The sequence below is a fragment of the Ylistrum balloti genome, unplaced genomic scaffold (assembly GCF_031769215.1).
Source record: "Ylistrum balloti isolate Yb309-2 unplaced genomic scaffold, AGI_CSIRO_Ybal_v1 Utg370388, whole genome shotgun sequence".
Taxonomy (NCBI): domain Eukaryota; kingdom Metazoa; phylum Mollusca; class Bivalvia; order Pectinida; family Pectinidae; genus Ylistrum; species Ylistrum balloti.
The window spans coordinates 160925-177513 of NW_026782269.1; the positions used below are offsets into that span (position 1 = coordinate 160925).

At 34.5% G+C, this 16589-nt stretch overlaps 2 protein-coding genes across 2 annotated transcripts in view; one reads left to right on the forward strand and one right to left on the reverse strand.

Moving 5' to 3' along the window:
- LOC132554283 (cilia- and flagella-associated protein 90-like) lies at positions 1-8575 on the reverse strand. The gene is made up of 4 exons (XM_060218590.1): positions 8423-8575; positions 6981-7001; positions 523-642; positions 1-265 (listed from the first exon to the last, which is right to left on the reverse strand). Exons 1-4 carry the CDS (start codon positions 8573-8575, stop codon positions 122-124), a joined length of 438 nt encoding a protein of 145 aa, XP_060074573.1. The 3' UTR covers positions 1-121.
- Positions 8576-9240: 665 nt separating this feature from the next.
- Positions 9241-16589, forward strand: part of LOC132554255 (RING finger and SPRY domain-containing protein 1-like) — a 34885-nt gene continuing 27536 nt past the window's right edge. The window contains exons 1-10 of the mRNA XM_060218562.1: positions 9241-9580; positions 10345-10510; positions 10767-10899; positions 11405-11463; positions 11897-11963; positions 12210-12350; positions 13342-13352; positions 13633-13737; positions 14728-14871; positions 15754-15865. Of these exons, the coding sequence (XP_060074545.1) occupies positions 9246-9580; positions 10345-10510; positions 10767-10899; positions 11405-11463; positions 11897-11963; positions 12210-12350; positions 13342-13352; positions 13633-13737; positions 14728-14871; positions 15754-15865 (1273 nt within the window). The 5' untranslated portion in view covers positions 9241-9245. The remainder of the gene's footprint in view (positions 9581-10344; positions 10511-10766; positions 10900-11404; positions 11464-11896; positions 11964-12209; positions 12351-13341; positions 13353-13632; positions 13738-14727; positions 14872-15753; positions 15866-16589) is intronic.

Consider the following 16589-nt stretch of genomic DNA (forward strand, 5'->3'; position numbering starts at 1 on the left):
TACCAACAATGAAGTCAACATCATCTTTTATGACCTGCAGTAAGTTAGCTATGTTGTCTATGAATGAATTGCACAACCAATGATGTCTTAGATGAAGTCAGGAAGCACCAGTCTAAAGGTCTCATGATGTGATCCCGTTCCTCCTGTAGAACTGTGATTTGACATGGGCAATCCTCACATGCTGTCTGGTTGGAGGGTCGCTACACATGTCCAGTCGATGGCCGTACTCCGAGGAAGCGAGGGTGGGTACTTCTTTTACTTTTTCCTGTAAACCCCATAAAGTAGATGTGATTCTGAGCACAGCTATAATAGATATATCCATTTCTGCTTTTTATCATTATATATATAATCCTGGTAGACAGCATCTCTGCCCCTTTATATCACTTGCCTCAATCAAAATTCAGATCAATATATTTAATTAACTACAATCTATCAACAAAACTTAAAAATGCAAATCTTTTCAGATTTTATTTAGAATCTGAGAAAATATGACATAGGTATTAAATGTAGTGATCAACTTACCTCATCATTGACCTTAAGACCCCGAGATTTGGCATGCTCTCTGTCATCACGATGAAGCTTATTGTTGAATCCAACTTGTTTTCTAAAAAGTCTCTGATATGTTGAATAGGGATATCTTTCCTAAAGATAAACAAAGCATTTTTATTTCACAAAAACATAAACATTTATCATGCAGTATTATAGTTAAACACATTAAATATAGATCAGATTTTAAAAACTATTTTGTGTAAAATTAAGATAGTTTAGAAGAAAGCATCTTTTATCTCTCAGCCATGAGAAGAAATTTAGAAATTTCATAGAATTTCCATCTCTGTTTTAATCAGATCAAGTTCGTACTCAGCTTTTCTGTCACTCTGATTAAGTTCCAATAAAGCATCCATTTTATATGCACATTAAGGGAATTGATGTGGAAATCAGTAGAAATTCGTGCTTTTGCTTATATGAGAATATGTTATTGTGAAATTAATAAAAACAGGTATGAATTAATTCAATATTTCATTGGTTATATTGGTGTTAATATGGTTTATTTGAATGTCCTATTACAGAAATAATATAAGATAGGAACCCAGTCTAGTATCATGATAAATACACATGGATTTTTTCTTATATTCCACAATTAAATATATACACCACAACATAACACATGTATCATTCATTAAAAACTTCTGTACATTGTTAGTAACAAAAGGGTTGAGTAAAGATTTCATCCAGTGTACACATGGCAAATACCAGATATTTATTTTTCAAAGCAAAACAAATTGAAATCTTGTTTTATTTCTATCTTAAATACACTTATACTCAAGAAAGCATGTTCCCCATAATTCCACCACTTCCATAACTAAGTATAACTGTGGGTAGGTTAACCTGTACAGTTCTTTCTATCCCCTTCGTCATTCTCATAATTAACTCAAAAACCTCAACATCGTTTTCACAGCCAATTCATTCTTATGTATCATCTCTGCCATTCTCATTACTTTGTGTAATTATATATACCCTCCATCATAGTCACAAATCTGTGTAACTGTATCATCATTCTCATGACTCAGTGTAATAATATATCCCCTCCATCATTCTCATGACTCAGTAACAATAAATCCCTCCATCATTCTCATGACTCAGTGTAACAATATATCCCTCCATTATTCTCATGACTCAGTAACAATAAATCCCTCCATCATTCTCATGACTCAGTGTAACAATATATCCCCTCCATCATTCTCATGACTCAGTAACATTATATCCCCTCCATCATTCTCATGACTCAGTGTAATAATATATCCCCTCCATCATTCTCATGACTCAGTGTAATAATATATCCCCTCCATCATTCTCATGACTCAGTGTAATAATATATCCCCTCCATCATTCTCATGACTCAGTGTAATAATATATCCCCTCCATCATTCTCATGACTCAGTGTAATAATATATCCCCTCCATCATTCTCATGACTCAGTAACAATATATCCCCTCCATCATTCTCATGACTCAGTAACAATAAATCCCTCCATCATTCTCATGACTCAGTGTAACAATATATCCCTCCATTATTCTCATGACTCAGTAACAATAAATCCCTCCATCATTCTCATGACTCAGTGTAACAATATATCCCTCCATTATTCTCATGACTCAGTAACAATAAATCCCTCCATCATTCTCATGACTCAGTGTAACAATATATCCCCTCCATCATTCTCATGACTCAGTAACATTATACCCCCTCCATCATTCTCATGACTCAGTGTAATAATATATCCCCTCCATCATTCTCATGACTCAGTGTAATAATATATCCCCTTCATCATTCTCATGACTCAGTGTAACAATATATCCCCTCCATCATTCTCATGACTCAGTAACATTATATCCCCTCCATCATTCTCATGACTCAGTAACATTATATCCCCTCCATCATTCTCATGACTCAGTGTAATAATATATCCCCTCCATCATTCTCATGACTCAGTGTAATAATATATCCCCTCCATCATTCTCATGACTCAGTGTAACAATATATCCCCTCCATCATTCTCATGACTCAGTGTAACAATATATCCCCTCCATCATTCTCATGACTCAGTAACATTATATCCCCTCCATCATTCTCATGACTCAGTAACATTATATCCCCTCCATCATTCTCATGACTCAGTAACATTATATCCCCTCCATCATTCTCATGACTCAGTGTAATAATATATCCCCTCCATCATTCTCATGACTCAGTGTAATAATATATCCCCTCCATCATTCTCATGACTCAGTGTAACAATATATCCCCTCCATCATTCTCATGACTCAGTAACATTATATCCCCTCCATCATTCTCATGACTCAGTAACATTATATCCCCTCCATCATTCTCATGACTCAGTAACATTATATCCCCTCCATCATTCTCATGACTCAGTGTAACAATAAATCCCCTCCATCATTCTCATGACTCAGTGTAACAATATAGCCCCTCCATCATTCTCATGACTCAGTAACAATAAATCCCCTCCATCATTCTCATGACTCAGTAACATTAAATCTCCTCCATCATTCTCATGACTCAGTGTAACAATAAATCCCCTCCATCATTCTCATGACTCAGTGTAACAATATAGCCCCTCCATCATTCTCATGACTCAGTAACAATAAATCCCCTCCATCATTCTCATGACTCAGTAACATTATATCCCCTCCATCATTCTCATGACTCAGTGTAACAATATATCCCCTCCATCATTCTCATGACTCAGTGTAACAATAAATCCCCTCCATCATTATCATGACTCAGTGTAACAGTGTAACAATATATCCCCTCCATCGTTCTCATGACTCAGTGTAACAATAAATCTCCTCCATCATTATCATGACTCAGTGTAACAGTGTAACATTAAATCTCCTCCATCGTTCTCATGACTCAGTGTAACAATAATTCCCCTCCATCATTATCATGACTCAGTGTAACAGTGTAACATTAAATCTCCTCCATCATTCTCATGACTCAGTAACATTATATCCCCTCCATTATTCTCATGACTCAGTAACAATAAATCCCTCCATCATTCTCATGACCTAGTAACATTATATCCCCTCCATCATTATCATGACTCAGTGTAACAATAAATCCCTCCATCATTCTCATGACTCAGTAACATTATATCCCCTCCATCATTCTCATGACTCAGTGTAACAATAAATCCCCTCCATCATTCTCATGACTCAGTGTAACAATATATCCCCTCCATCATTCTCATGACTCAGTGTAACAATAAATCCCCCCCATCATTATCATGACTCAGTGTAACAGTGTAACAATATATCCCCTCCATCGTTCTCATGACTCAGTGTAACAATAAATCTCCTCCATCATTATCATGACTCAGTGTAACAGTGTAACATTAAATCTCCTCCATCGTTCTCATGACTCAGTGTAACAATAATTCCCCTCCATCATTATCATGACTCAGTGTAACAGTGTAACATTAAATCTCCTCCATCATTCTCATGACTCAGTGTAACAATATATCCCTCCATCATTCTCATGACTCAGTAACAATAAATCCCTCCATCATTCTCATGACCTAGTAACATTATATCCCCTCCATCATTATCATGACTCAGTGTAACAATAAATCCCTCCATCATTCTCATGACTCAGTAACATTATATCCCCTCCATCATTCTCATGACTCAGTGTAACAATATATCCCCTCCATCATTCTCATGACTCAGTAACAATAAATCCCTCCATCATTCTCATGACTCAGTAACATTATATCTCCTCCATCATTCTCATGACTCAGTGTAACAATATATCCCCTCCATCATTCTCATGACTCAGTAACAATAAATCCCCTCCATCATTATCATGACTCAGTGTAACAATATATCCCCTCCATCATGCTCATGACTCAGTGTAACAATATATCCCCTCAATCGTTCTCATGACTCAGTAACATTATATCCCCTCCATCATTCTCATGACTCAGTGTAACAATATATCCCCTCCATCGTTCTCATGACTCAGTGTAACAATAAATCTCCTCCATCATTATCATGACTCAGTGTAACAGTGTAACATTAAATTTCCTCCATCGTTCTCATGACTCAGGGTAACAATAATTCCCCTCCATCATTATCATGATTCAGTGTAACAGTGTAACATTATATCCCCTCCATCATGCTCATGACTCAGTGTAACAATATATCCCCTCCATCATGCTCATGACTCAGTGTAACAATATATCCCCTCCATCATTCTTATGACTCAGTGTAACAGTGTAACAATATATCCCCTCCATCATTCTCATGACTCAGTGTAACTATTAATTCAATTCCATCATTCTCATGACTCAGTGTAACATTATATCCCCTCCATCATTATCATGACTCAGTGTAACATTAAATCCCCTCCATCATTCTCATGACTCAGTGTAACAATATATCTCCTCCAGCATGCTCATGACTCAGTGTAACTTTATATCTCCTCCATTATTATCATGACTCAGTGTAACAGTGTAACATTAAATCCCCTCCATCATGCTCATGACTCAGTGTAACTTTATATCTCCTCCATCATTATCATGACTCAGTGTAACAGTGTAACATTAAATCCCCTCCATCATCCTCATGACTCAGTGTAACTTTATATCCCCTCCATCATGCTCATGACTCAGTGTAACTTTATATCTCCTCCATCATGCTCATGACTCAGTGTAACTTTATATCCCCTCCATCATGCTCATGACTCAACATAACTTTATATCTCCTCCATCATGCTCATGACTCAGTGTAACTTTATATCTCCTCCATCATGCTCATGACTCAGTGTAACTTTATATCCCCTCCATCATGCTCATGACTCAACATAACTTTATATCTCCTCCATCATGCTCATGACTCAGTGTAACTTTATATCCCCTCCATCATGCTCTTGACTCAGTGTAACTTTATATCTCCTCCATCATGCTCATGACTCAGTGTAACTTTATATCCCCTCCATCATGCTCATGACTCAGTGTAACTTTATATCCCCTCCATCATGCTCATGACTCAGTGTAACTTTATATCCCCTCCATCATGCTCATGACTCAGTGTAACTTTATATCTCCTCCATCATGCTCATGACTCAGTGTAACTTTATATCTCCTACATCATGCTCATGACTCAGTGTAACTTTATATCCCCTCCATCATGCTCATGACTCAGTGAAACTTTATATCCCCTCCATCATGCTCATGACTCAGTGTAACTTTATATCCCCTTTGTTATTCTAATGATTCAGTTTAACTATCTACTCACTCTATCATTATCCTGATTCAGTGCAAACATATATTCTTTCCATCATTATCAGATTAAAATGTGACTATATATATGTTTACTCCTCACCTCCACCACTCACACAACTCAATCATGCTTTTCCAGCCACCATTTTTATTACTTAATCAACTAGCTCTTAACTGACCAAGCTACTAATACAGTACAGCAAATTTTGGGGTATTTTCCCTGACCATTATGACACATATAGAATTTTGAAATACATTTTTTTTCCCCTGTGAATAAAGGAATTTATCAATTCAATATAAACTTCTATCATCAATACAATGAGGATGTAAAAAATCTTATATATTCACTTGACTTTTCAAGTAATAATATAATTTTTGTAGTTTTGACCAATCAGAGAAATGCTTTCTAGTCACTGAATTGAACTTTACTGACTTTCCTATTTGGATGCAAACTATCTGCCATCAAAACATTTTTGAATTCACTTCATAAAATGATAAGAATTTTCATGTTTTTTCCACTTACCAAAAGTAATTACAACAATGAGACATATACAGATATAGGTACACGAATATATATTTTTACATACATTTATACATAATTATGAATTCAAGTTTGTGCATGGCCCTCCCAGTTGACCCTATTTAAAACTGTCCTAATTGCTCTAGATGGCATGAGGTGGGCCTTCCATATGTTGTTCAGTTGGTAGCCACCAGCTGCTGCAAAGAATTGCACTCTCAAAATGACCCTGGATGTTACGAGGCAATAAACTCAGCAAATAGACAATTGATATAGAACCAACACAACAAACGGTTGAAATAAAAGGAAAAATACCACTGGGATGAATCACAAAATTAATGCCTTAAACATGCAATTAGTTTTTACTGTTATTTATAAAATGGTTGCTTATTAAAGAATCTTTAAACTTGCTTCACTCCACATGCAACTTTTGAGTGTTCCAGTGTTTCAGTGAAAATAACAACAATTTGGGAAGAAAAACAAACACCAAATCTCTTCATAATGTTAACATATATACACCTGTTCTGCAAAGCAAAATTCTTTTCTTGTTTTGAAAGCAAATGTAAGCACATGCAAATCAAGCAATATATATTTTGAACAAACAAAAAGCCATGGTAACTGACACACACTAATAACACTATATTGTGTATAGGGCTCTGTTACCTCAGCCACAGCTATAGATACCTGGAAAACAAGCATCAAATTGACCATTCTTTATCATTGTCATAACATATCTAGTTACAAAATTATAAAATCATCTACCTGACAATATGATATCCTGCACATGTCTAGTACATCTGACATTTGAAATAAATGTTCACTCTAGTGTTGGAACTATAGTCTGTTGTGTGAACTATAATGTGACATTGGAATTTAGAGTGTGATGTTGAAACTGTGTTCTAATATTGAAACTATAGTCTTATGTTGAAAACATAATTAAATGTTTGAAATATAGTCTAATGTTGGTATAGTGAATTGTTTGACCTTTAGTCTGATGTTACAACCAGGGTTTTCCATAATTTTGTTAGTAGTAGGCTGTGTAGTGAAAGTAGGAGGCTGTCCTGTTGTTTACGTGTAGTCGTGTATGGAACATTATTACAGAACTGGATTGGTGTAGGCGGCCAAATGATCAAAGTAGCCGGTCAAATTGGCTGGCGACTGGCTCTTATGGAAAACCCTGGTTACAACTAAAGTCTGACATTTTAACTACAGTATAACATCTGAACTACAGTATAACATTGGAAATATAGTATAAAATTGGAACTACAGTACAACATTGGAACTATAGTATAAACTGGAACTATAGTCTGATGTTGGAACTACAAAATGTTTAATAGAATGTTGAAACTATAGTCTGATGTTGGAACTATAGTATAATGTCGATACTATAGTGACACATGTCTGAACTAAAGTGACATTCTGATGCTAGAACTATGGTATAATGTTGGGCTATAGTATGATGTTGGAACTATAGTCTGGTGTTGGAACTATAGTATAATGTCTGCTTATATTTAAGATTTTTGGAGTTTCTTGATATACATGTAAAATAACATTCCCAATAATCAGTTATGAATTTTCACTTCAAGCCTACTTGCATATTTATTAACTATGGAAACAAATTTGAATTTCTGACTGATACCAATAATAATTACATTTGGTCAGAACCATTAACATTTCTCAAAGTAGAATCTAGTAGCAACATCTTAAGTGCAGGCTTATTACCGATATGCGGGGTTGTGCCAAGGGTAAGACCCGGACATTGTCAGATTATCAAAAAGAAAAGGACTGAATGCCCTGCGACTCATTGCAAACCATGAGCATGGCAATATTGTTTATTTATATCACAGGGACATGTACTCCAACAATGCTAGAGGTTTTACACGGCGAGACAGCGGCCTCTTATATTATAGGAATAAGGGACATGTTACAATGTTTCTGAGGATGGGGGCTTGTATGGTATAGTTTTACAAGTTATGGTATACTATTACTAGTTACGGCATACTAGATCTATCACTAGTTATAGCATACTATTACTTGACATATAGTATACCATCCAACTACAAGCCCTCGTCACAAAGAAACATGTCCCTTTATTATTTACGTACATCTTTAGGGGTGTTGAAAACAGTCCTCTCCGCAGGATCTTCCCTTTTCGTGGGTATAAATGAATAGGCTGACATTTCACATGATCTTCCTTTAAGGGTGAAGCTATTGGTGTCTGTTTGGACCTCCAGTTTTCGTTCTGTTGATTCCGCCATCGTTTTCCCGTTTTCAGCAAATCCAATATGGCCGATGTCAACTTCCGTTGTCAGGTGCCCGCTTTTATTATTTTCATTTTGTATAAGCTATTCAGATACTGCATTAGACCATAATATATTGTGCCAATTTAGTGTATTCAATCAATGTTAATATCACTTTATCCAGATACACGAAAATATAATTAATAAACCAATTTCCCATGGTACTTTTCGTCATTCCAACATGGACGACGTCGTACTAGTTTCTCTTCCTACATTGAGCAGGTAGATGATGAAAACTGTTTTACTTCATTATAGTGTGACATTCAGGTGCTTTTTTCATTTGTATCGAATAATTATGGTATTTCATATATATGTCTGTTCCTATAATCGCACTTTGAGGAAACGTTTGATTATTCTTTGCTCACATTTGCCACCTTATCTGCACTCCGACTGTTCTTAATTTTGTGATAATGCATTGATATATTTATGTTACTGTACAGTATACATAATGATTTCATTTGCTAGATAGTTGTTGAACAGCTTTAAATCCAGTATTTGAATGGCATATTTTAAGTTGTTTCTACGTTGTTATGTTGTTGTTTTCAGGTCTTAACAACTGGAAAAAAACATGGCCATCCAGGGAAATTATATTTGTGAACCTCAAACTTGACAAGAAATACGATATGGTATGATTGTAACATTTTGGATATTGCATAGCGTTTTTAGAAGTGCAATACAAAACAGAGGACTGCTGAAATCAGCACTGCAGTCATTGGTGTGGAAAATGGGAGCATGTATTTGTAAAGATAAGACCAACAACAGAGACAATCGAAGAGGTAGCAATGTTGTGTCAAGTCTCATGTCTTCTGAGACAAGTACAAGGGGGCAGCATTCTGTGCAGACAGATTCAAGAATGGGTGCCCACAGGCCGACATCCTCTGGAGGCTGGCGATCAAGAGAGAGAAAGCCTGTAGATGCACTTGTGCTGGAAACACTTGCTGTTATTCGTTCTCTTGTAGATAAGTATGTAAACAAATGAATGTATCAGTTTATCAACAAAGGTGTAATATAAAAAGGTAGCATATTGCTTTTCAGATGATTCTATGAAAAGGTAGAATTTTTTTTTTCATTTCATTTCCTGATATGTGGTTAATGCATACATATATTGAGAAAATGAAAACCAAAGGAATTGTTATCAGAATAAAACTCTTCTAGATTTAGCTTCTGTTTGAAAAAGTGACATTTTTATTTTCATTTACATTTTGAATCCAGAATAAAAGCACTTAACACATACATATATAAGTATGGGGTGCAGTTTTAATATTTATCCATACTGGTTGGAATTTATCATGCAATAACGTCATTAAATAAATGGTTAACAAGTTTAATATGAGCTAAACCCTTGGGTATCATTTTTTCCCCTTTAATGATATCATTAACTGAATTAATCATATCAATAGTTCATTTAGTGCTTAAATATCATTAGAAACTCTTATTTATTGATATTAGTTAAATTAAAGATATAGATATATCATTAAATTGAATTATTGACACCACTTCTTCTGTGAATAAATGATATATCAATCACTGATTGTACCTAATGATATTATTAACTCTATTTTATTTCACATCATCAGAAATTAAATGTAACTATGTCACCATCAACTGAGTTTTTATCTCAAACAATAAATGTCAGATCTAAATATAGATCTTGTCTGAAATTGATGAAGTAGAATGTGGATAGGGAGTGATTTTGAGTGTTTGACTAGTTTGACATATGTTGACAGTGAGAGGGAACCACCACAGGCGATGCTGTGTCTACAGGAAGTAGCTGAGTCACAGAGTGGATGGCTGGATATGGTCAACTCTCTGATCTATTCTATACCTATACAGGATCCTTTAGGACCTGCTGTGGTTACTCTACTCTTAGATGAATGTCCTCTTCCAACCAAGGTAAAATGGCATGTCTTCAAGTTATGGTAATACAGCATTGTAAACAGAATGCTCTTCCAGCATCATTACTTTAATACTGGTAGATATCAGATAATTAACCACCCAGCATATATCATATATCAAATTGTTTTCTTGTGATGTTTTGAAATATAGATTTTCAGGTATCTCACTAGTCTTAATTCTTTTATCTTATAAATCTTATAAATTAAAAAAAGCAAATGTTTTTTCTTTCATGTTTTTTTTTCTCAAATCTAAGGAAACAACATTGATTTTATGTGAAAAGATGAATTTGACCAACGAAGAACCAGGGGCCAAAAATTTAAACACTTTTCGTCAGATCCATAGGAATAATGGAGTTGTCCTTGGTTGTTTAGCAGAAAAATTAGCAGGTAAGTAGTATATACATGTAATTATATATAAATTCCCTATAGACGGTTACATTGAGTTCTCCATAGATAGTACTGAATAACATATGAAGACCTTGTAGATAAGAATATATGAGGTCCCTGTGCATATTGAGCTACATATATAAATTTTTTGCTTTTTTATCGAGTCAAAGCCTACGACAATTTGTTCATCAGTATAAGATGAAGCATTGACCTTACTTTTGCTTGCCATGTTGACTCGTTTCAATGCAGTTATTGCCCTGTTGCTATTTCAGATAATTAAAGCCTGTTACTTTAGATTTGGTACATGATATCAATTGGATATGAGCATTGGTACCTTTTCTTTTCAAATACAGTATACATCTTGCAGTAGACCTTTTAAGATTACCTTTTATAAATTGATATTTCATTATATGATATGGTTCCATCCATTATTTCATCTTGATTTTTGAGGATTTGTCATCTTCTGATGACTCCTTTCTAATTCTAATGAACTCTGAAATTTCAGGACCAAACAGTATCGCTCTTTTGACTTCTAGAGTAATGGATTACTTACTGGGAAATCTAGTAAGTATGTAAGGGCCTGACTGTAATCTTTTAGTCATTATTGAAACAATTAAACATCTTCAGTATTACATCAAAATGATCTGAACAGAGTTGGATCCTTTGTTTCACAAATGGTACCTCATCATATGTTCCATAAACAATGGTAAATTATACTGGAAATTACATCATGCTTGCCCAGTTTATTTACAGCATTTGGAATGTATTAGATAAATTTTAGTAGTATGAAGCCTGTAAAGAATTCTTAATTCTTAAAGTTTTGTCAGAAACTGATTAAGTCTTACAGAAATTATAAACAAAGAACGAACGGACATATCATGTTAAAAATTAAATTTGCTACTTTAATGCAGGTGCTCTAATTTTGAATGACCAGCTTTTATGTCGTGTTATCTAAATCCTTTTCAGCCTTAATTTTGTGTATAATGTTGTGTTGTAGGACATGTCACTGCCTTCTGTAGTCATACTTCATTCCTTGGTAGCATTGGAGAAGTTTGCACAGACGAGTAAGTAAAACATACTAGTAGTGACATAGATCAGACATGCCGGAGTGATCTTGTTCTTTGTTGTGTTGTACATGCTTATTGATATATCTGTGAACATTATGAAGTGTATACTGTTCTAATCCAGCCTTGAATAAATGATTGATTAAAGAGTTGATAGTACAGCTGTACAGACCTATCCCACTACTGTGTATTGGGTGGGTAAAACTTAAGCAAATTAATTATAAGTATGTATACTGTACATTTCAGGTGAAAACAAGGCAACAATTAATAGGGCTCTACAGAGAAATTCCCCAAACCAAATAGAGAATCTCGAGAAATGGTGGAAGAACTCAGATTATCAGAAACGAGAGGTTGGATTCTGTGCCAAATGGTGCCTGGATAATCTCTGTAAGTTGCTTTGAATAAAAATCATGATGGGAATACAATAATTGTAACCTGATGAATCCTAGATGAGAAAGTCCATGGTAAACATTGTTCGGCCTTAGTTTATAGTGAGCAGTTTTATCAATAAAATTGGATAAAGTTTCATAGTAAGTAATAATATATGATATGTTCAGGTTAAATTGGTTTATGCCTGTTGATGTTTGATGGTAAATGGGTATAAGGTAGGTAATCCTGTGTAGTTTAGATATTAACTGGGTGTACAGTTGGTAAACCTGTGTTGTTAAGATATTAACTGGGTATACAGTAGGTAATCCTGTGTAGTTTAGATTTTAAACATGTTTACAGTATGTAATCCTGTGTAGTTTAGATATTAACTGGATGTACAGTTGGTAAACCTGTGTAGTTAAGATATTAACTGGGTATACAGAGGGTAAACCTGTGTAGTTAAGATATTAACTAGGTGTACAGTTGGTAAACCTGTGTTGTTAAGATATTAACTGGGTGTACAGTAGGTAATCCTGTGTAGTTTAGATTTTAAACATGTTTACAGTATGTAATCCTGTGTAGTTAAACAGGTTTTAGTATGTAATCCTGTGTAGTTAAAAAGGTATTAGTATGTAATCCTGTGTAGTTAAACAGGTATTAGTATGTAATCCTGTGTAGTTAAAAAGTTATACAGTGGGTAAACCTGTGTAGTTTAGATTTTAAACAGGTTTTAGTATGTAATCCTGTGTAGTTAAACAGGTATACAATGGGTAAACCTGTGTAGTTAAACAGGTATATGATGGGTAAACCTGTGTAGTTAAACAGGTATATGATGGGTAAACCTGTGTAGTTAAACAGGTATATGATGGGTAAACCTGTGTAGTTAAACAGGTATACGATGGGTTAACCTGTGTAGTTTAGATTTTACTTGGAATACTCTGTGATTAATCCTTTCATTTTTCTCTACCCTTGCTGTTGCTAATTGCTGTTGCCTTGGAATCACTGACAGTCATCACTGAGGTAATCTGTCTTTTTCTGTATATCAAATAAACAATTCTGATTTGTGAATGATGGGAGGTTATAATGATTTCCAAACCAGTGGTCTTTTTCATTTTATTTTATTCAGAAAGCAAAATACTGTGGCTTCATTTCAGAAAATCTGATTATTTGTTAAGATAAGATGATTTCTTAATCTGATAGGCAAACAAGATATATCAGTTTTCTGATACTTTAGTTACAGCTCAGTTTTCATACATGCTGCTATGTATTGTTTATGAAAAGAATAAATTATAAAATCCAGGGTCACAAATTTTCCCATGAGGCTGAGGACTTGAGTGCTGTTAATGTGATGTTGAATAGTAATGATGTCAGTGAATACCTCAAGATTTCACCAGATGGCACAGAGGTAAGTTACACAATTGTGGTTCAATGGCTGTCAAAAAACTTTTAAAGCATGTATTTGAACATCAGCGAAAAGTTTCCTTTTCAATTTCAGTAATGTAATCCTAGTGATAAATTTAGAGGGAATATTCTTATATGAAGGAACATGCAGAAACTGGGATCAGACTTTCCGATGTTATTGTAGACATGGTTATCTCCCTTGGAACAATTTAATAGACTTATTATTAAACATTGTTTTTTTTTTTAATTTTCAACCAGTCTTACTTAATGAAAAAAAATAATCTGACATTATTTTGTACATTAGTTTAGGTTTTCTTACCCCAGTTATATTATAGATGACTAGACTGCATTATTCACACCAATTTCATTCCTTTACTTCTGTCCTATCTCAGTGTCTCTGTTGACAACATTTCATGATTAAAATAATTGACAAAGTGAAGGTATGAAAGTACCACAGTGGGATTCTCCCAGGATACCAAGGTCAAGGCTATTGAATCTGATTCAGCATCATTGCTCAGATACCTTTACCTTAGGATCAGTATCAAACATTTAAGTGACATTTAAAGCATATAGTGATTCCTCTTTATTTTCATCATTTTATTGAAGTGTTTCTGGAAATATGTTTCCTTCTCTTCGGAACTGATCATTTTGTACATAAATTGATTATGAATTCCCTTATCAGTTACCAGAAATCGATTCTGTCATGTCAGCTGAAGTGTTCATTAAGATTGAAGGTGTTAATAATGCTTGAACCCTGCTTTGTACATTTTGTACAATTTCAGATCTTTGTCAGTTACAGATATAAATACTACTAGATATTCTTAATTCTTTCATGGTGAATTAAAACAAAATTCTATGTAATCATTTTATGCTAATAAAGTGGAAAAAAAGTAGTTTTTTGCTAAAATATTATTTCATGGTGAATTCTATACTATAGGTATTAATGAACCAAATCTGAGACTTACTTTGATTTCTGAACTTGTCTCCTTTACAGGCGAGGAGTGATGCTTCTTCCTTCGAGAGCGTGCGCTGTACCTTCCAGGTAGACACAGGGATATGGTACTATGAGGTTACAATTATAACAGATGGAGTGATGCAGATCGGCTGGGCTACTAAAGACAGCAGTTTTCTTAACCATGTAAGTAGTTCTGCCATTAGTGTTTCTGACGTAACTAAGTGAACTTTAACACTTCTTTCTTTTGCATTGGTCTTTGTTTCTTATGAATGGCCTTTGAGTTGTAATTTATCTGGACTCTGTGTTATCCTGGCTTTTATCACCTCAGTAAGATTTTTATTTGTTTATGTTTTCGCAATCTTGGTGATGTAAATGCTTGACTAGTGAAACGCATGCAAAGTGGTGACCTGTCGTAGATTGTGTAAAATTAGACTAGTCAACTCTTTCTCTGAAGGAAATGACTGAAAATAGCAAAGCCTAATATGCAGGAATTTGTGTCTGTACTCTGGAAAAACAAGACAGGGTTTTTTGTAGTTATTAATTTGTCGGTATGTTGGGTGTTTTTTTCCTCGAAAATGCATGGCAGTGTGTAAATTGTAATGTAAATAAATGTGTATTTCTGTTATTTGGCTAATATTGTATCTATTTGTCATAGATACATATTCAGTGTCCATTACCAGGTTCTTCATTCACTAGGTATAAAAACAATTGGAAGCAAGTAAATGTTCTTATGCAATGTAGCTATTAGTGGCATTGCACAGTCATTGAAATAATGTGTCTGGTTTGACAGACTGCAGGTCTTTTTTACCCTTGGATGCCCATATATGTTTCCAAATAAGGGTTGGACTAAAATGCTTGCTACTTCCTTTGATACAATGGCTTGAAGATAGCATTAGCTTAGTGGAGGAGATCTCGGAATCATTCTAAAAACTATATGTATTTTGTTATCTCAACATGGAAATTTTTTTGACTTCCATAGTCAGCTTTAAACAGTATCAATTGTGACTAAACCCTAAAACAGTAAATAACCTATAGATTGCTTTTAAATTTCCTTCAATCTTGTAGGAAGGATATGGTATAGGTGATGATGAATATTCCATGGCGTATGATGGGTGTCGACAGCTGATCTGGTACAATGCTGACAGCAAGCCTCATGACCACCCCTGCTGGAAACCAGGTAGGTCTTATTAGCCCATTATCATCAGACTGTTCCGTTTACACTTCATCCATGCTCTGTTGTCTGTCCTTAAACTGTTATTGTTATTGTTGTGTTTTAAGTACTGGATGGATCTTTCTCACATTTCCTATTATGGTGAACATTGGTTCTTGTAGAACCCTTCATATACTGTGACAGATTAGGAAAACCACATTTTCTGACAGGTAGTCATCTTGGTTTTAACAATGAAAAGTTTTTACTGCTATAAATAGACAAGTACTTGTTATATTGTTGGGGTGTACATTATCAATATAGACAATATGTTGGGGTGTAGATCATCAATATAGACAATATGTTGGGGTGTAGATCATCAATATAGACAATATGTTGTAGATCATCAATATAGACAATATGTTGTAGATCATCAATATAGACAATATGTTGTAGATCATCAATATAGACAATATGTTGGGGTTGTAAATCATCAATATAGACAATATGTTGTAGATCATCAATATAGACAATATGTTGTAGATCATCAATATAGACAATATGTTGTAGATCATCAATATAGACAATATGTTGGGGTTGTAAATCATCAATATAGACAATATGTTGTAGATCATCAATATAGACAATATGTTGTAGGTGTAGATCATCAATATAGACAATATGTTGGGGTGTAGATCATCAATATAGACAATATGTTGTAGGTCTAGATCATCAATATAGACAATATGTTGTA

What these genes read in the sequence shown, in the direction of transcription:
- LOC132554283 (XM_060218590.1), bottom strand. Translation starts at nt 8,575, where the DNA reads ATGGCGGAATCAACAGAACGAAAACTGGAGGTCCAAACAGACACCAAT. An exon ending in TTTTCAACACCCCTAAAGAT is followed by an intron (nt 7,002 to 8,422) that starts GTACGTAAATAA and finishes CTTGTTTTCCAG; the next exon opens with GTATCTATAGCTGTGGCTGA. An exon ending in TATCTATAGCTGTGGCTGAG is followed by an intron (nt 643 to 6,980) that starts GTAACAGAGCCC and finishes GTTTATCTTTAG; the next exon opens with GAAAGATATCCCTATTCAAC.